We start from the raw sequence: 21003 nt of genomic DNA on the forward strand, positions 1-21003 counted from the left end.
GTATACATGTATGTGTATGTTTGCAGGCCAGAAGAGGGTACCAGACCTCATTACAGATGGTAGTGAGCCTCCATGTGGTGGCCGGGAATTGAACTCAGGACCTTTGGAAGAGCAGGCAATGCTCTTAACCACTGAGCCATCTCTCCAGCCCCTGGGGTAAATATTCTTATGTGTCTGAAATTCCTCATGGAACCAACTTAAAATCGTGTGAACTATGGAAACGGAGCCCAAGCTGGTGGCTGAGGAGATGGCATTGGCCAGGCAGTGAAAAGGACCAGGACGTCTGAGAGTAAGAAGTGCCCTGCAGAGCCCACAGCTGGGTCAGGGTCATGGTGTTGCCTAGTGTGCCAGGTGTTCTGCCCTGATGATGTTCAAACTGACAAGAGTCAGGAATCTGTGTCCTCAATTACAGAAAGGTCCAGCATATGGTATCCATGCACGAAAAGGACAATGAAGTGGGGACCCCCTGCCCCAAGGCAGCAGGCCAAGACATTTGGGAACTAGCAACAGTCTCTGGTATTGAAGCTCAGTCCTATCCTCTGCAGCAGGAGGTCAGAATCCAGGTCTCAGTGGACACAGCTCAGGGCAGCCATGACAGATGGAGGACAGGGCTGTGAAGGGAAGCCTGACTCTTCCTCACTGCCCAATGAGCAGCCTCCCTGCCCCTGACTCACTCGTCTTCCCAGGGTCCTTTGTGAGCACAAGTCTTGGTGGCACAGACATTGCAGGGCATTGTGTGTCTTTCTTCATCTGTAGGTGACATTGAGTTTATTTCATCAGATCCCAACAACAACAACCTTTCACCTCCATGATGGATGTGGATTTGGCCATGAGAGAAGGACGGGAGGGACATGGTCAGTGCCAAGTGGGCACACATCCCTGGCCACGGGGGATATAAAGGGCACCGTGTGAGCAGCCAGAGCAGACCTTCCCCAGGTGACCTGCCTTGTGTGAGAGCCCAGCTAGCGACTGAGGATGAAGAACCTGTTCCTGACCTTCATGCTTCTGGGGCTGGTGGCTGTCCTGAAGGCCCAGGAAGCTCCATCATATGACCAGGAGGATGTGAGGAGGGGAACGTCAGTGGGGAGGGGTGGGGTAAAGGCCTGGCCTTCTGCTTGGTGCTGGTAGATGTGAGCTGAGGTACAGCATGTTTCCTTGAAGGTTGAATTTGCACTGAGCAGTCAGAACTGGGCTTCCACTATTCTAACAGAAGACGGGCGTCCTCCTGAAGATAGGGGTTCAGAACAGAAAGCACTTTTGGTGTGGGGTCCTTGTTCGCATGATACCCAGAGCTAGAAGGCCTCGTATACAAGGGCATTCATCCAGTGCTGAGGTGTTAGGCCTCAAGAGTTTAGATACCTGGATGGGGAACACAGACTTTTTTACCATCATGGGGTTGGGTAGCCTGAAGCTCTGGTATCTGTTTTCTGACCAAAGGTCCTTGGACTTACAGGGTTAGCCCTTCTCAGTGGCTGCAGCCTGGGCTCTGAGAGTGTATTCAGGTGCTAGCCCATATGCTGGATCCTGGGATAGGAAGAGGGCCAGAATTGGACATGTTCAGAACTTTGTCTCCCGCAGTACTCTGGGACCTGGTATCCAAAGGCCATGATACACAACGGCAGCATACCCATTCACAAGATACCCTCGAAGGTTTTCCCTGTGAAGGTAACAGCCCTGGAAGGAGGAGACATGGAGGCCAACATTATAATCTGGTACGTGTCCCCAACTGTGGCACTCGGTAGTTGTTTGTGTCTCCCTTGCTACTCATGTTTTGAGGTTGGGAAATTAAAGATCCAGCATTTGAGGGGACACGGTCCCAAGCAGTTTCCTAAAGCAGGAACATGGAATTTAGGAGATCCCCTGACCAGGGCTGATTCACCTAAAGAGCTGAGAGGCTCCGCTCTGCTGCAGGAGCAGCCTGACTGTGGACTTGTGTTTACAGGAAGAACGGTCAGTGCCATGACGTTAAAATCCTGCTGAAGAAAACTGATGAGCCTGGCAAATACACCTCCTGTGAGTCCCTGTGTCCTAGGGTGTCCTGCAGTAACAGCTCAGGATAGATGGGTCCTTCCTGGTCCAGCTTGTAGGACTGACCACCCACTCACTTTCCACGTACCAGATATAGAGGTCGTTGTGTAGTCAGCCCTAGAAACTGACTGGCTCTTGGGCCCCTGCCTGGATCTCAGCTCTTGACTCATGAGAAAACAATGCTAAAGAGCCAAAAGCCAGGCAGGGCGATGGATGCTCAGGCCTGGGTCCAACCCCAGCCCCCTTCTCTGAACATCTTAGGTGGCCTTGACAGATTCCAAGAAATGGGTCCTGTCTAACTATGGGGACCACGGAAAGACCAGGGCTAAACTAGACAGGTCTCCTGAGTGCCCATCGATGTGTTCCAAGGTTTTCCCTCACCTGGTCTGCAATGGTGCCTCAAGGATAAGACACTAAGAGATATTTCTGATCACCTGCAGTTCATGGCAAGAAGTTCCTTTATATCACAGAACTGCCAGTGAAGGACCACTACATCTTCTACTGTGAAGGCCATCACCACGGGAAGTCGTATAACATGGGAAAGCTCATGGGTAAGGTGCCACTGAGGCTCAAGTCCTGTGTCTGGTTTCTACTTCCAGCAGCCATGCCTGGCACTGGGGGTTCGGAAGCTCTTGGTGTTGTTCCCAGGGTGCTGCCTGGGAAATGTGTGAGATCCAAAGAGAAAAGTGACTAAAACTGGGTGGGCATGGGCTTTTGTTGCCTTTGGAGACCTTAGCTCTCAGGAACAGTCTCCACCTCTGGAACCAGCAAATGCCACTTCCAGGGATCTCAGTCAAGGGTCAGGTCAAAGGGAATGTCTTGACAGAGACCTTTATGGTAGGCAGGGATCCTCGAGGGTCAGGGGACAGCCTCATGCCCCTGAGATTCAGGGCTCCTACAGGTCTTTGGAGTGACCTTTAAGTCTGCAGAGGTTCTCCCTAGGGCCAGAGGGTCCCTCGGTGTTGGGTGTCACCCAGTTCATTGTTAACTGCCAGGGTCCTCTCTCAAACTTTGTGCTGGTTAATGCTCCCTTCACTATGTCTCTGGCTCTCTGCAGAGCTGAGCCCCACCCCTTAAGCCTGCCCCACCTCCCCACAGGGAGAAACCCTGAGGAAAACCCAGAGGCCATGGAAGAATTTAAGAAATTTGTACAGCGAAAGGGACTCAAAGAGGAAAACATCCTTGTACCAGAGTTGAACGGTGAGAACAGGGCTGTCCTTGTCTCTCCTGAGTCCCCTATGTCACTGCCACCTGTCTGTGCCCCCAAACCATGTCTGTCTCTGTGCTTCTGTGTCCTCTCTGTGCCTGGTCTCATTGTCCCTTATGTGTTGTTTCCTGTCTGTCCGTGTCCCCTGTGTCTCTGTGGTATCTCCATCACTTCCTCAGGGTCACAATGTCACATTCTGTGCCTCTGTCCCTCGGGGTCCCCATGGACCTCCAAGTCTCCGGTGCTTCTGTCCACTCTCTCCCTTGCTCTCTCTGTATCCCTGGTTTCTGCACTGTACCTTCTAGGTCCTGTCACCTCTCCCAGGGCTGCCAGGCCCTGCTCAGGTCTTGGCTGAGGGAGGGTCTGAGCTCAGGTGTGATGGGGTCCTCTACAGAACCCTTCTCACCCCTGGGCTTCTTTTGGTTTCTACAGAGCACTGTGTGCCTGAAAGCGACTAGGGTAAGTCTCCCCACCCCGACCCACCTGTAGGAATGTGGAAAAGCCTAGAATGTGGGGCTCAGGAAGCCCTGGTCCTCATCCCATCCCCACAGACAGGTGTTGTCACCAGGGAGGTGGTCCTGAGTGTAGTTTCCAGGACAGCTAGGAAGTCCTTCTTTTTTGTCATGATCTCTCCTAGTCCCTGGTCTCTGCCTTGCCCTGTTCTTCCCTTTATCTCCAGGGAGGCAAAGAACTACCTGCTCATGGGAGTGGTGAGGGATCTCTTCAGAGGGTTCCAGCTTCTAGCAGGGACCACACAGAAATGTGGGGAAAGAAGATCTCTGACCCATATGTGCCCTGGGCCGTCCCTGTCCATGACTCCCCTGACTGCTGCTCCTGCAGAATGGGGGACTTATCTCTCTTCTCTTTGTCACAGCAGCTACCCAGGTGTGCACCTACTGAGCAAGCCTTGCTGCCCAAACCTGACTGGGACATCCCTGTACCACACCTCTCCTGGACCAAACTCCCTACTGCCCCTCCCCCACACCTTGACCTCCCCTTCCCCACCTGACACCAAATAAAGCCCTTTAGCAGTACTCTGGCTCAGCCTGTCTGTGAAGTGCCTTGTGTGGGCTGGCAGCAGAGATGGGAAAAAAGTACAGCAACACTGATTGGCTGGTGCCCAAGTAGCATGACAGATGTCTTTCCTGGAGAGCCATGTGAGGTCCTAGAGCCCTGCCTGGTGAGCCACTGGCTGTCAGGCTGGACCTGTCAGGAGTGTCTGAGAATCCCCTGGGAAGCAGGGCTGTTAGGGGTCATCAGGGCTTTGGGCAGTGTGAACCTCACTGCAGGGCTTTTAGTTCAGGAGGACTTGGGAGGCTTCCAGGTAGACCCCTCATTGAGAAGCCTAGCTCAGTGACAGGGTGGGTAGCTCCTCCATCATTTCCCCTCAGAAAACACAGAAGCAGCCACAGCCTCCCCCAGCACAGTTCCCCACCACAGGCCTCCCTCACAGTGTTTTCCAAGAACAAGGTTGTAGGGTTTCACTGTCCAATGGGAACATGGTGGTCACAGTGTGGAAGAAGATGCTCTGACCCCAGGTGATCAATACAGCCTCAAAGTGCAAACCCCATGGTGCTGGCTGTCCAGCATGCCACCTCTGCTGAACTCTAGCTGGAACCCAGGCTAGTGGCCCTCAGCTCAGTGACAATCCTGTCTAACTCGTGCCTGATTGACTGTTCTCTTTGAATTCCTCTCTTTCTGGACCTAGCTGTTGCTGGAAGCTCTTGGGTGTTTCTAAGGAGGGGCAGCTCTGCAGGTGCAGGTGGGCCTGAGGCATCCAGGACACTTTGGAGGGCAGGGCCAGGTCAGGCTGGATCCCACATACCAGGCTCTCTTTTTGATTGAGAAAGAGACTATGCATGGATTTAACTATGGGTCCCAGAATAACCTCAAATTCAAAAATTGGATGCTGTTCTCTTTTGTAATCAGTACTTCAGGAAGACTTCTAATTGAATCCAAAATCTGCAGAGACTGCAATCTGAAACCACACCCCATTACATAGCACAGCTCCCTGCCCCCTGCCACAGTCAGGACTGGGACTGAGCTGTGACCCTGGGCACTGGGTGTGAAAGCTCAGGGCTTGACTGTGCCCTGGACCAATGAGCAGAATCCCAGCAGGACACAAAGTGGAGAGGCCTCTTCTCCTGTCAGCTGCCCTGCACTGAGCCTTTGCTGACTTCCTGGGCTTCATTACTGCTGGAAGGGAAGCACCAGGGACTCCATTTGGGCAGGGACCACCTCCTTTTTTTTGAACTTGGAACTAGTTTTTCTTAAAGACATACTGACCAACCAACCATCTTGTGTTTTTCAGGTGCTCTGACCACGTGTTAGGGGCTGGGCAGATAGCAAGATAAAGCCAAAGGCGCTTTAAAAATGTTATGTTTACACCACTGTGTTTATGCAGGAGTGCACAAGGTATGGCCTAGGTGTGGTGGTCATGGGACAGCTTTATGGATGCAGTGCTCTTTCCAGTTTTACCTGGGTTCTAGGATTGAGACAAGTGGTCAGGATGGGTGCATCTAGTGTGCTTCTCTCAGGGAGCAACCCTGCTGGTAACTATGGCGCTTTCTCTCTGCCACAGTTAAGAAACTAGAAACTCCCAAGGACGAGATCTTCAGACTAGTGTGTTAGTTTTCTGTGCTCTGCTAAATTTTTACTCTGGCATCTGACTTAAGGAAGGAGGGAGTGTGCCTCACAGTTTCAGACCATAGTCTGTCGAGAAGCCAAGGTGGCAGCAGCTAGAGGGAACTGGTCATATCAAATTCACAGTCAAGCACCACAGACTGGCCAGCCAGAAGACTCAGGGTAAACCAGCTTGTGATCAAGCCTGACCCTGAGTTCAGTTCTCAAGTCTCACAGGAGGAAGGAGAGGCTTGATTCCTGTAAGATGTCCTCTGATAATACAAGGATACAAGTTGACCATGTCTGCTGAACACACACACACACACACACACACACACACACACACACACAACCTCTCATGCAACAAAGATAAATAATAAAATGTGATATAATTGAAACAGTATAGGTTGATGAATGTTTGTGTTCAGCCTATTTTTTTCTTTTTATACACCTTAGAATCCCAGTCCAGAGAATGGATCCACCCACAGTGGACAGTTAAACCATCTCAGCTAACCTCAGAGACATGGAAAGACAGGACATGCAGAGTGAGGTAGTTATGGAGGGGGATGTGACAAGGGGGGCAAGAGAAAGGGAGAGAGAGAGAGAGACAGAGAGAGAGAGAGAGAGAGAGAGAGGAGAAAGAGACAGAGAAGGGGTGAGGCAAAGAAGTTGGGAGAGAGGCAGAAGGGAAGCTGCCTCTTGCAGAGGAAGATGGGAAAGAGAGTGAGCTCAGGTCAGAAGTTGAAAATCAACCTGCCTGGGCAGATGGGGGAGGGAGTGGGCGTGGCTTGTCTCTTAAAGAGACACAACAACCATTACATTGACAACAGAAAGGACAACCACAGCTCCCACCTGGAGGGTGCTACTCAGTTAATCCTGTCTGTCCTGTGGATGGTGATAGCATCTGAGCAGTGACAGGCTGTGTGGAACTCTCCCTCTGCCAATGTCAATAGGGAGCGCTGAAGCGCTACAGGACAAATGGTCAACATAAACAGCAATGCAAACATGGAATGGCAAACTAACTTGCTTTTTCTTTTTTTTTGGAGACAGGGTTTCTTTGTGTAACAGCTCTGGCTGTCCTGGAACTCACTTTGCAGACCAGGCTCACCTCGAACTCATAAATATCTGCCTGCCTCTGCCTCCCAAGTACTGGGATTAAAGGTGTGTGCCACTATCTGGTCAAACTAACTTCCTTTTTTTTTCTTATTGATTTTTTTTGAGTTCGACATTTTTCTCTGCTCCCCTTGCTGCCTCACTTCTTTCCCCTTCAATCCTCCCCCAAGGTCCCCATGCTCCCAATTTGCTCAGAAGATCTTGTCTTTTTATACTTTCTACTTCCCATGTAGATTAGATCTATGTAAGTCTCTATTAGTGTCCTCATTGTTGTCTAAGTTCTCTGGGATTGTGGTTCACAGGCTGGTTTTCTTTGCTTTGATTTAAAACCTCCTATGAGTGAGTACATGTGATAATTGCCTTTGTGTGTCTGGGTTACCTCACTCAAAATAATGTTTTCTAGCTCTATCCATTTTCCTGCAAAAGTCAAGATGTCATTTTTTTCTCCTGTGTGGTACTCCACTGTGTAAATATACCACATTTTCCTTATCCATTGTTCGATCGAGGAGCATTTAGGTTGCTTCCAGGTTCTGGCTATGACAAACAATGCTGCTATGAACATAGTTGAGCACATGTCCTTGTGGCATGTTTGACCATCCTTTGGATATACACCCCAAAGTGGTATTACTGGGTCTCAAACTAATTTTATTAAAAGTAAAAGCTCATGAGAGGTATTTTCACTAGTTTGGTTGTAAATGCTTTTTTCGTTTTTTTGTGGGGTGGTAGTTGAAAGATCAAAACTACAGATGACCGAAGACATACCAGGAGGCTAGAATCACATAGAACATTGTGGCACAGATGTGGGTTCTGCACAGCTCTGTGCTGCCACCCAGGGCAGTCTGAGGGCTCCCTCTATCTGGAGTCCCTGAGTCAGGCCAAACAAAGGCTTTGGCTTCAATGCAGAGAAGAATTTCTGGATGAACCTGTGTGAAGCAGAGTTTCTGACAGGTTCAAAGAGAAAGTTCAAGAAGAGTGTACAGGAACTCCAGATTTGGGGGCACGGCCATCTCAAAGGAGAGAGTCACAGTTTAGTATATGAACCTGAAACCTTTGATATAAACATGGGAAAGGTAAAGACACTCAGGGAAAGAACAGAACATTCCCAATTCTCAAGGGAGAGCTGCTCTTTAGTTTAGCTATAAATACTGTCTTGATAGCTCTCAAATTATATCTCAAAATAGATATTAAAGATTCCAACCCCAAAATTCTGAGCCAATCAGGGAGTTTGTTATAAGATTGTGTCTCCTAGAGGTATCAGAAGCATCCCCATGAAGTCTCATCAGCATGGTTGCCTAACCGTGACTTGAAGAAGGTTAACAGCAATAGACATGCTAAGGTGATTGAGGAACAGACAAGAAGAGACCTCAAGAACTACAGGAACACGGGGATGCTGAGAACAGAGGAGGACTATTTAGTCTTCTCCAGGGAAGAGTACACCAACTGGTTATTTAATACCAGATGGTCAGCCCTGAAAACACACACTCAATCAACAACAGTATGTGGACTGAACTGATTGTGCCTATATACCTATAAAATATATTTCTATATTATATATATATTATACATATATGTGTATAGCCACAGACAGATGAGATGAACAGATGAAGGAAACGCCATGTGTGAACAGTGGAGTTTTCTTCAATAATAAAGTAACAGGTAGTTTGCAGAAAAAGAGAGGCAGGATCATATATATACACTTAATGAAAAAAGAGGCTGTGAATTTGAAAAAGAGCAAGCAGGACTATATGGAGAGTGTTTGGAGGGAGGGGGGAGATGATGTAATCATAATATAATCTCAAAAACTGAATGAAATAACAGTAAAAAGTCTAGTCAAAGACAGCAGTTTAAATTATCTGTGATCCTCTTAAGACCTGAAAATTTTACAGTGAACATAAAAAATGTAATTCTTAAATTGATTTTTTTTGATATGTGTGTGTCTACACAAAATTTTATGCATATGTATGTATGTGCAACCATATAAAATCTCAAGGCCCGAAGGGGTACATGTAATCCCAGCACTGTGGAGGGGCTCATTGGCCAGCTAGCCTAACTGTTGAGTGCCAACTCAGAGAAGAGACCGTGCCTCAAAAATAGCAAGGTGGATCGGCAACCTGAGGAAGGACACCTGTGTTGACTTCTGGCCTTAAAATTCTAGAGATCAACCTGCCTCTGCTTTGCCCCTTGGTCACTGGGATTAAAGGCACGCAACACCATGCCCAGACCGTCTTTGTCTACCCCAGAAGCATTGCCCTCTCTCCAAAACAAAGTCCTGTTGGCATTAGCCCTCCTGCCTCATTCTTCCTGCCTCTTTCCCCACACACTGTCTTTTGCTTTATGACTGAACAAAACTCCACTGTTCACACATGGTGTTTTCTGTATCTGCTCATCTCAGCCGTCTGTGGGTATCTAGGCTGATTCTGCATCTCAGCTGTGTGAACACATGGCAATCAACACACAGGTATCCCTGCGCTATAATGACTAGAATCTTTTGGGTATAAACTCAGGTGCTTGCTGGAGCTGGATCTTTTTCTGGTTGTATCTTTAGTTTTCTGAGGAGCCTCCAAACTAGTTTTCATAGTGGCGTCTCTAGTTTCTGTCTCCATAAACCATGTGTTGAGATTTATTTTCCATGAACCACCACAGAATGTTTGGGCACTTGTCTTCTTGACGGCTGCCATTCTGAGCTGAGTGAGGGGAAGGAACCTCACTGTTGTTTTATTTTTGCATCTGTGGTCAATAGAGAAATTTATCTATAGTTTTCTTCTTATATTCTTTTAATATCAAAACGGTCTTAGTTTGTAGAATGAAGCTGGCACAAGTCCTTCTCTTACGGAACAGTCTGAAGATCACTGATGCTGATTCTTTTTAAGTCTTTGATAGAATTTCGCAGTGAATCCATCCTCTCCTGGGCTCTTCTTGGTTGGGAGATTATCACTACTTTAACATTGTTGCCCATTATAGATCTATTAAAGTAGTGTCTTTCCTCTTGATTTAGCTCTGGTAGTTCCTGTGGGTGGAAGTCTATACAGATCTTCTCCATTTTATAGTATTTTGCAGTATTTAAAAATCAATCCTTTCATAATTTCCTCAAATATTAACTTCTGGAGTGTTGAAGTTAAGAAAACTTGCTGCTCTTGCTTAGGACCTGGGTTCAGATCCCAGTACCCACACCTGACTTACAATCATCTATAACTCCAGTTCCAGGGGATCTGATGCCTTCTTCTGTCCTCAGGAAAACCAGAAACACAGGTGGTGCACATGTACACATACACACATGTAGGTAAAACACTCATCAACATAAACTTTTACATCTAAAAAATTAATTAGCTTGAAATAAGCCTAAGAACAAAAATGAAAACCTTGTAAAATTTAAAATTTTAAGGATCATAGAAGAATTTGAACATACAAGGGTGGGTATGGTGTTCAATGCCTTTAGTCCCAACACTCAGAATGCAGAGAGGTTGGTGGATTTCTAATGAGTTTCAGGTCAACCTAATTTGCATAGGGAGACCTTGACTCAAACAAATAAACACTGGAAGATAGAAGGACCTCTCTGTTTCATAAATTAAAAAATAATACTGTGAAAATGACTGTCCCTGCAAAAGCAATGTAACCAATCCAAAATTTGCAATTACATTCTTCACAGGAATAGAAAAATAGACTTCATGTGGAAACACAAAATACCCCTGATAGCCAAGATAATATTGACAAAAAGCAATGATGGCCTTATCATTGTCATAGCAGTAGAAACAGATTGGTGCTGGCCTGGAAACAGACCCATGAATCAATTAAACAGAAGAGAATAACCGGATATGAATCTATGCAGTTTCAGCCACCTGAGTTTTGACAAAGTTTAATGTATACATTGGAGAAGACTGTCACCAGAAGAGCTGGTGAATCTGGATATTCACATATAGAAGAATAAAGCTCAATGCCCATAACTCGCCATGGGCAAAAGTCAATGGAAAATAAATATGGGCCTTAATAAAAGACCTGAATTTCTAAAGCAGGAATTTCAGGAGAATGTAGGAACATCAAGTCAAGATATTTTCTTTGGCCAATGCTTTCTGAACAGACTCTTATCTCTCAAGAAATCAGGACAAAATCTTAACGAATGGGACTTTGGGTATTAAAATTTTTCTTACGGCAAAGGAAACACAGTCTGTACAGCAGAAGTTCTTTGCTAATTATACATCGAAAAGAGGATCAATATCTAGGCCAGTTCTCAGCCTTCCTACTGCTGTGACCCTTAATATAGTTCGACACTTTGTGGTGACCCCCCAACCATACAATTGTATTGTTGCTACTTCATAACTGCAATTTTGCTCCTGTTATGAACCACAGTGTAAACAGCTGATATGTGTATCTAAGGGAATCACAGCCCACAGATTGAGAACCAGATCTAGACTAGAAAAACCTCAAAATACTAAATAATAAGAAACCAAACAAACCAATCAACAATGGGACTAATAAAAAAAATGACCAGTAAGTTCTCAAAAGATGGGATTCACATGGCCTGTAAACATATGGAAAGCAATCAGTATCACCAGCCATCAGAAAAATGCAAGCAAGCAAACAAACACAATGACCTTAGCCTCCATCTCACCCCTGCCAGAGTGGCAGTCACCAAGGAGCCGGGAACAGTGAAGAGCTGGGGCGTATGTGTTCAAAGGGAGTCCTTAGACTCCGGTGGGGTCAGTGTGCACTAGTGCGGTTTTAACTCCTCAAACAGCAAAACACAAACAACAGAAAAAACGCTGCCATAGGGCCTGATCATCTGCTCTGGAGTATTTATCCCCAAAGTCAAGTCAGCACACCACACAGACTCTTAGAGTTTGCTGGAGGAAATGTCACAACTGCTAAGGCTGGCCACCAAGGTGTCCATCAACAGGCTAAAGAATGAGGGAAACATGGTTTACACAAACAGTGGACTTTTTTCGACTGTAGAGAACAAAATTGTGTTATCTGCAGAAGGAAATCAATGCAACCGGAGATTAGGGCACAAAGTACAAACATCACATTTCATTTCTGGATCCCAGAGTTTACAGAAACCTGAAACCATCTTAGAAACAGATGACGAGAGAGCAGAAATGAAAGAGTCTAAGGGACAAATGGGTAGAAACAGCTGAGAATGGAGAGAGTTACAGAGAGCAGAAGGTGTGTGTCTATGGGAACATCTTACACAGCTTACATGAAAAATAAAATTAAAACCAACACAGCACAGTAAAGACCGTTAAACTATACTAGAATAAGAAAAGAAGAGACAGGGAATAGGGAGGGCTGGTGGGAGGAACATAAAAGAAAAGAAAAGAAAAAGATTGTCTAATCACATAAACTGAAGAACAGGATCAAATACATGAAGGGCCTTAAAAGAATGAGACTCTTTGGGACCCAAAGTATCGCTGTATCTTCCTCCTGGAATCTGTGAATTTGGAGGCGGCCAGGTTACAGGGTGCTTAGGGTCAGCTGAGCTTGTGGACTCCTCTCTCCCCTCCCATTTAGGCTGTGCTGGCCCCACATGGGACACATGAACACAGGAGCTGTCCTCACTTTGGTATTTTCCTCGCCTATCAGGGACCTCGGCTGACCACACTTGGTTTTGCAGTCTGAGTGCCAGGCGGGCCCTCTTTCCCCCCTCACCCTCCTGAACTTCCTCAGCTCCTACCCATGAGTAGTTAAAGCTCCAGCTGAGGGGAAGGAAGTGTCTCCAAGTGCGCTGGGAGTCAGCCAGCAGCCGCGGTGCTGAGATCTGTATGAGTGGACGGACCTACTTTCAAAGCCCACCGAACTGGAGGCTGCAGCTGGGAAGCAGAGTAGGCCTCTGGAGTCAGGGATCTCAGAGTCCACAGAGCCACACTCAAGGCACTGATAGACCTGCTGGCTCCAGATCAGTGCTGTCAAATTCCAGAGTATTTTGAGTTGATCAGGTCAGCCCCAGGAAGCCAGGGTGGGGACCCTTTTCCCTTGCACTTCACTGCCTGGGCCCAGCTTCCTGCCAGTGGGACGTTTTGGTTTCTCAATACCAGACACCTACTCTCCATAGCTGCCTCCCAAACTCTCACCCTGGAGCTGTGTGGGAAGTTAAATTCTGGGTCCCTGAACTGTGATGGTTCTCTGCTCCTGACCTCCAAGAGAGATCTGGTTTACAAATCAGGTTCCCTCTCAGGATGGCTCCTGGCCACAGCCTTCAGAGCTGGGGCACTGTTCTCCACAGCCCACCCACCTAGCTAGAAAACCTACTGTTCTTGACAAGATCAACATTTGTATTTGAGGCTTGTGTGAGCTGTGACCTTGTCCTGTGGCTCCCAGCACCAGGGCTCCCTGGCTTCCCTTGGCCTGGGGCTCTGACTCCGTCCTCACAGGGGCCACAGTGCTAGAGTTGTGCTTGGCTTTCTTCCTTTTGCTGAATTTTATCTTTTTGTTTCTACACAGTTCCCAGCTGTCCTGCCCCTGCTTTTATGAATGTCTAAAGCAGGTCCTCTCTCTCTCTCTCTCTCTCTCTCTCTCTCTCTCTCTCTCTCTCTCTCCTTCTCCCTCTCCCTCTTCCTTATCCCGACTCTTCTCTTCCACCAGGGCCCATGGAGTCACCTTCTCGCCTCCATCCATCTGGAAGTCTCTGGTTTAGGTTTTGACCACGCTGGACAATCACTGTAGTCGCTATTGAACTTTTGTAAGCTTTTTCCACGTTGCCCATTAGGAATTAGTTCCGGTCTGTTTTGTTCCTGGTCTTGTGCCCTGTGAACCTCAGGCTAAGGGCAGTCAGCAGGGCTCTCTGCAAGCCCTTCCTCAGAGGTGGGCTTGGCTATGAGAACAAAACAACACAGGCCGCGTGGCTGTAAACAGACATTGACTTCACAGTTTCAGAGCCTGGGGAGCCAAGGTCAAGGAGCCAGCAGATTTGGGTTTGCTGGGGGTCCACTTCCTGTTTCTCGGATGGCTGTGAACCACTGTTGGCTTACACGGTGATGGGAAGAACCGGGTCTAAAAACACCAATTCTGCCTATGAGGTCTGCACCTCTGAGCCCCCCCAGACCCATCCTGAGGTTGGGTCTCAACACATGGTGAAGGAGACACACACACACACACACACACACACACACACACACACACACAAACCAGGCATTCCTTCTGGGACCCCCGATTAGTCACAATCCACACTAAAACACCTGTTTTCACAGAGTGATCCATTACTACCTGGGGAAGAAAAGTTAAAGCGGCTGCTTCCAGACTCTGGCACATAAACAGCAGCAAAAGACCTTGCAGGTGTAACTTTTTTTTATTCATTTTATAAACCAATCACAGTTTGCCCTCTCTCTCCTCCTCCCTTACCTTCCCCCAATCCCAACCCCATCCACTCCCCAGAAAGGATAAGGTATTCCATGGGAAGTCAACAAAGCCTGGCACAGTTAAGTTAAGACAGAACCGAGCCCCTCCCCCTGCACCTAGGCTGAGTAAGGTACCCCAGCAGGTGTAATAAGAGGAGAAAAAGGGAGGTCTGTGTTGGAATAGGCTAGGGTGTGGTGGTATGCTTTGATTGAGCATGTTAACTAGGTGAACCACGGGGGCTTTTGATTGTTGTACTTCATACTCTGATAGCTGGACCTTGGTTGTCAGGAGGAGGAAGTGTCCAAATAAGGAAATAGACCTTGATGATTAGCTTTAGGAATGTAATCTAAAGGTTTCTAGCCAGGCAGAGGGAATGGGGAGAAGGGCAAGGCCTTCCTGAGCCGTGCTTCACATTCTCGAATCAGTCAGAGTCCCCTCTCATGGAGGGTAGGTGGACACAAACATTCGGAGCAATGTGAGGCCCTCTGAATTTCATGAGTGTCTGAGCTTTGACCACTGACACTTGCCCCATGGTCTTTCAGTTCTTGGCGTCAAGTGGTGCTATCCAGCCATCTTTGAACTTCTCGTGAGTGTGGAGTTTCCTGAGGCTCTCCCAGGCAGAGATGTTGCAGGGAAAATGTTTTCCTTGTTGGGAAAGACTGAGAGAGGAAGGAGAGGAAGAGAGAGAGGGAGTGAGGAAGTGTGGGAAGGAGAGCAAGGGGGGATGAGGAGAGGGAGGACTGGGTAACAGGGAAGAGAGACTATATTGCCTATGTTATACCCAGACTGTGGAGTCCCCCCAAAACCAGCAAGGAAACCAACTGAGTCCCATATGTAAAACCAAAGAGCCTTTATTCTTATTCAAGTTTGAATTCAGACTGTTTGTGTGGTCAATGAGTTGGCACAATCAGAGAGACCCAAGCTCAGCTGGGGTGGGGTTTTATGACAGCAGAGTTTGGGGTGAGGTATTCCTAAGGTTCAGGACCCCTAATTGGCTGACATTTGCCTAGGTGTGTCTTGGTGAAGGGGGTGAGTGTGCCGGGCTAAGGGATATTAGGTGATCCTATCTACAATAGTCGGAACATTAGGAATTTCCTTTGAATGGTCTGTTCCTGGGTGGTGCCTGGGTGGTCTCAGTTTGTGGTCTTTCTTGGAACCAGGCATTGCCTTAGGATAACTCCGGAGACTCAGGCCTACTTTCTGCTTGGTCTCTATAGAGCCTGTCTTGGCAGGTGTGTGCCAAGCTGCCCTGGGCCCTTTTTGCAACATTGTTATAAATAAAATAAAATTGTTCATCTTGTAAATTTAGAATTTGTTTGGTTATCTTTCCCTGATGGTCTTGAACTTCACAACATCTGGAAGAGGTTTAGACCGGAGTCCCTTGGAAAGGACAGGCTCTACTGAGCTGCCTATAGACTGTGTGGGGCCCAGGTTCCCAGCGTTTGTGAGCTGCTACCCGTGCTGGGGTGGGTCTTGGTGAGTCATCTCTGCTCCTGTAAGTAACCCCTCACCTGTATACCTATAAGAAATCCCATAATGCTCTTACCTCACCATGTTGGCTTTTGGTGTTATCTGTAGTTGGGTTGGTTGGGAGATTTCTAACGGTGTGGATCGCATCTCCCCAGGAAAAGTTTTGTCAGACACTACATGACGCCAGATTTCTGTGTGCCTCCTCCTCCTCCCTGAGAAAACTGTCCACACATCTACCTGTTCTGGGTCTGCAGTGAGTTAGTTGGATGTGGCTGATGAGGAATGGCATATGACATTCAGTGTGTGGCCTTGCATTTGCTTTATGGGTGTCCTGAGGCATCTCACAGAGAGGGCCTTGCTGAGCTCCCGTGGCGAGCAAGCTGAGACAGGGCAGGGATGGGCAGCCCATCTCCAGAGGCTCCGGCCTCATGGGTGAAGCCCTTAGAGACTCCTGCGTGAGACCGCCTGACTGGAAATGATGCTGCTTTTCCACTGGCTTTTCCACTGTGGAGATGGGCAGTCCTGAACCTGAGCGCACCGTGGAGACAACACAAACTTAGGTGGGTCTTCCAATCACGAGAGTTTGGGAAGTCTGGACAGCAGGCTCTAAAAACCCATCACTCCCTCATCTTTGCCTCATTCAGGCTGATTTGGAGACTGTGTACCGCACCAGCACGGTCTGGAACCACGAGTCTCGGCAGAGGGTGTCCAGGTTGAATGAATCCACAGAGCACGAGGTTGAAGTGGAACAGGCCTCAAACATTTGCACAGTCATCGCTCCACAGCCACAGCCGCGGGAGTGATCCTGTCTCTTCCAGGCATGGCCTGTGAAGTGTCTGGGTGTCCCGGGTATGGGAGGTAGGGGAGAGAATGGAGCAAAGAGCAGAGTGTTGGGGTTATATCAGGGGTCACTGCCCGAGGAGACCATTTCTGCTACAGTGGATGAGAAAGGATCAAAGCACATGGGCCCTCCACCTCCAGGACCCAGGACTCTAGGCTTTTCCATGGTCTTCCCAGAGGGTCACTTACCCTAGTCACTCTCAGGGACGCACTGATCTGTCAAAAACAAGAAAAGACCAGGGGTGAGAAGGAGCTCTGGATAAGGAGCCCAAAACACTGACTGCTCAGACCCTTCCACAGCCAAGACTTGCAGCGGGGTTCTGGTGCCCTTGTGAGGGGCAGTGGGATTGCAGGGGGGCAAAACACATGAGCAGCAGAGTGACACACAGCACAAGTCCCCAGAGGCGTGCAGGAACGTGCAGAGAGCATGGGGCAATGGAGACCAAGAGGAGCAGAGACACAGCGCTCGCAGAAAGACGGAGAGAACAAAGAACGGAGGGGAAGGACATGGGCAGTCCCGCTCACCCCTCTGCTCGGGCACGAAGATGTTTTCCTCCTTGAGTCCCTTGCTCTGTATGAATTTCTTAAATTCTTCCATGGCCTCTGGGTTTTCCTCAGGGTCTCTCCCTGTGGGGAGGTGGGGCAGGTGAGCTGTGCAGTAGTGATGAGAACTCCACAGGGAACCAGTGCCAAGGTCAAGAGCACCAACCAGCACTGGGGCTGTCGACCTGGAGCAGCCAGGATAAGAGGGGACAGGACCCTGGCAATGGACAAGGAGCCCTGGGGTGGGGACTCCCAGACACTGAGTGATCCTGGGGGCCCTCTGTGGATCTTGAGAGGTGTTCAGGGTCACTCCCCAGCCCAGTAAGAGCCCTGGATCTCAGAGTGTGGTAGTCTGAATGTAATTGACCCTCATAAGTGGCACTGGTAGGAGGTGTGTGACTTTGTGGAGTAGGTGTGGTCATGTCGGAGGAAGTGTGTCTCATGGGTGGGCTTTGAGGTCTCATTTATGTCCAAGCCATGCCCAGTGTCTCAGAACACTTTCTGTTGCTTGCAGGTCAAGATGTAGGACTCTCAGCTCCTTCTCCAGCGCCATGTCTACCTGCACGCCACCGTGTCCCACCATGGGGATAATGGACTGAACCTCTGAGCTGTAAGCAGCCCAATTAAATGTTTTCCTTTATAGGAATTGCCATGGTCATGGTGTCTCTTCACAGCAATGGAGACCTTAACTAACAAAGACACAAGGCAAGTGGCTGTCCCCTGACCTTGGAGAATACTACATACGCTTCAAGCCCTTACCAGTTTAGTCACCTTCATACTGACTGGCAGTTACCTGGGACCCCTGGAAATGGCATTTGCCAGCTCCAGAGGTGGGAATCCCTCCTGGATGCTCAGGCCCCCAAAGGTCACATAGGCCAGGTCCCCTCCCAACTGACCCTCCTTCCACTTTAGATCTTACACCCTTCCTGGACAGCACCCTGAGCCCTCCCAGTCCCCAGAGCCAGGCATGACTGCTGCCCTGCTGATAGGTGTTAGAAGCAGAGACCGTGGACAGGACATGGGGACTCTGGTTCCTCACCCACGAGTTTCCCCTTGCGATGTGACTTCCCGTGGTGCTGGTGATGTTCACAGTAGAAGACGGAGTGGTCCCTCACAGGAAGCTCCTGGATATAGAAGGTGTTCTTGCCCTTGACTACGGGGGAACAGAGAAATAGCTCTTAGCTTTTCATTTCTTGAAAAACTGTTGGAGGTTTTTCAAAGGAATGTTCTGGAACACTTGTGGTCATCCAGGAGACCCAGCCAGTCCAGTTCTTGTCGTTCTGTGATGGCCACGATCAGACAGAAGCGATTTCCCAGGATATTGCCAGCCCCCCGCTGAGGACTCCAGAGTAAGTGAGGGTTGAGGTTGGCCCCAGGCCTGATCCTTTCCCTTCCCAGCTTTCCTGTACTTAGCATTGGGTCGAGAGCCAAAGTGGAGGGGGTCAGGGTGCGGAACACATCCGTCAGTACCGGGTGAACTAACCCATGACCTCTAGTGTCTGGCATGGAACATGAGTGAGTGAGCATACTAGGGGCTGCACAGGGCAGGAACCCTCCCTCCATGCAGGAACTCGCCCCTGCAAAGACCACAGGGGACTCACAGGCTCATCGATTTTGTGCATCACAATTTTCTTTTTTTGACACTGATTCTTCTTCCTGTAAAACAGGAGCCATGCTCAGCAAACCAGGTATATCAGCCTTGACCAGATGACCCCAAAATTTCTCATCAGCCCTGCCCAAGACTTAGAGTACTGCCTGGTAACATGCCCCCTCAATGGCAGGGGCATTCCATCATCCACACCAAAATAAGAATAGAGAAGAACAGAGACACAACGGCAGAGACTTGGTGGGACACTCACAGGAATGTTATTATGAGCACCAGGTCCCCTCCTTCCAGGGCTGTCACTCTTATAGGGAACACTTTCTTGGGGCCCTTCCCCTCTGGACGGTTCTTATCAGATACCAAGGCTTTGTGTACCAGGTCTCGGGGGGCTGCAGAAGACAGAGCTCTGAACACACCCCAGCCTGGATCCTATTCTATCCACAATCTGTATCTGAGCCTGCAGCCTGAAGTGACATTCTAGAGCCCTGGTTGCAGTTGTAAAGAAGGCTGACACCACACAACGCCACATATGCACACTGTAGAGCGTCCAACACTAGGGCTTTCTGGCCCAGTGAAGGCAGAGGCCGTCTGCCTTGTCAGTACACTCCTAGAGGTCTGGAATTCAACACTGGATAAGTCCTCTGTTCGGAAGATCCCACCCTATGAAGCCTTCTATACCCCATGACTCGTGAACATCCATGCCCAAAACCCACTCCCTTGCTCCAGACCTGTACTCTTGGAGAGGTTCTGTCTGCGAATAAAACAGAGGAGTCCGTGATCTGACCATCTCATGCTGGGGTGCAAGGTTGGACTTCAGTATTCAAGGATACCCCACTTGAACGAGTCTACCACTACCAGCCAGGGTTGTGCCTTCCCCTACCTCCTCCCATTCTTCTCCCTCCTCACCTCGTCCTGGTACTCTGCTGGGACTACGCGGGGCCTTCAGGACAGCCACCAGCCCCAGAAGCATGAAGGTCAGGAACAGGCTCTTCATCCTCAGTCACTAGCTGGGCTCTCACACAAGGCAGGTCACCTGGGGAAGGTCTGCTCTGGCTGCTCACACGGTGCCCTTTATATCCCCCGTGCCCAGGGATGTGTGCCCACTTGGCACTGACCACGTCCCTCCCGTCCTTCTCTCATGGCCAAATCCACATCCATCATGGCGGTGGAAGGTTGTTGTTGTTGGGATCTGATGAAATGAACTCAATGTCACCTACAGATGAAGAAAGACACACAATGCCCTGCAATGTCTGTGCCACCAAGACTTGTGCTCACAAAGAACCCTGGGAAGACGAGTGAGTCAGGGGCAGGGAGGCTGCTCACTGGGCAGGGAGGGAAGGCTGGGATTCCCTTCATAGCCCTGTCCTTCATCTGCCATGGCTGCCCTGAGCTATGTCCACTGAGATCTGGATTCTGACCTCCTGCTGAAGAGAATGGGACTGAGCTCCTCCACCAGAGACTGTTGCTAGTCCCCAGATGGCTTGGCCGCTGCCCGGGATGGAGCCCACTTCATTGTCCTTTTCGTGCATGGATACCCCAGCTGGACCTTCCCGTAAGTGGGGACACAAACTCCTGACTCTTGTCAGTTTGAACCTCATCAGGGCAGACCCCCTGCCACACTAGGCCACACAATGACCCTGACCCAGCTGTGGGCTCTGAGGTCCATGTGTGTTCATTTCTTGCCATCTTGTGCCCTGAGTTGGGATGAAGGACCAGCATCCATCACAGCCTGACCTGAGCCCACCCCGTGCTCCTATTGAACTTCATTTCTTTGGAGTCCACAGCTTCTCTCCTTGTTAGCTCTGAGCACCTACAGGCTCTCCACATGGCAGAGCTCATTCCTTTTGGGTAAACGTGCTCACACAGCACCAGATGTGTTCAGAGTTCATTACAGCTGCTCTCACTTCTCTCTGTCTCTGTCTCTCTCTCTCTGTCTCTCTATGTCTGTCTGTCTCTCTCTCTCTGTCTCTGTCTCTGTCTCTCTCTCTCTCTCTCTCTCTGTGTGTGTGTGTGTGTGTGTGTGTGTGTGTACCTTAGTCCAGTTACCTCCTTACCAGGAACTTTGCTTTTTACTACTGACTCGCAGCTCCTAGGTTCAGCCACCCTCCCTAAGACACAACTGATCTAGTCCCTGGGAATAAATTCTGGTACCATAATGCCATCTTTGTGTCTCTGAACCAAGATTAGTTCTGAGTATCTATAAACAATATTAAGAAATTTCCTCTGATGGGTTTTGGAATTATGTGACGGC

General features: G+C 48.9%; 2 protein-coding genes across 2 annotated transcripts; one reads left to right on the forward strand and one right to left on the reverse strand.

Annotated features, from left to right (window-relative positions):
• The first annotated feature begins 933 nt into the window (after window positions 1–933).
• On the forward strand, window positions 934–4135 carry LOC148118686 (odorant-binding protein 2a-like). The gene is made up of 8 exons (XM_087899952.1): window positions 934–1062; window positions 1579–1712; window positions 1943–2013; window positions 2469–2579; window positions 3127–3281; window positions 3541–3608; window positions 3915–3945; window positions 4076–4135. The coding sequence occupies exons 1-8, from the start codon at window positions 976–978 to the stop codon at window positions 4133–4135; spliced, it is 717 nt and encodes a 238-aa protein (XP_087756078.1). The 5' UTR covers window positions 934–975.
• Window positions 4136–16796: 12661 nt separating this feature from the next.
• Window positions 16797–19746, reverse strand: LOC148118687 (odorant-binding protein 2a-like). Its single transcript, XM_087899953.1, has 5 exons — window positions 19659–19746; window positions 18406–18648; window positions 18189–18302; window positions 17132–17233; window positions 16797–16822 (listed from the first exon to the last, which is right to left on the reverse strand). Exons 1-5 carry the CDS (start codon window positions 19744–19746, stop codon window positions 16797–16799), a joined length of 573 nt encoding a protein of 190 aa, XP_087756079.1.
• Between the last annotated feature and the right edge of the window lie 1257 nt (window positions 19747–21003).

Source organism: Myodes glareolus, chromosome 21 (genome assembly GCF_982192425.1).
Source record: "Myodes glareolus chromosome 21, mMyoGla1.1, whole genome shotgun sequence".
In the NCBI taxonomy this organism is placed as follows: Eukaryota; Metazoa; Chordata; class Mammalia; order Rodentia; family Cricetidae; genus Myodes; species Myodes glareolus.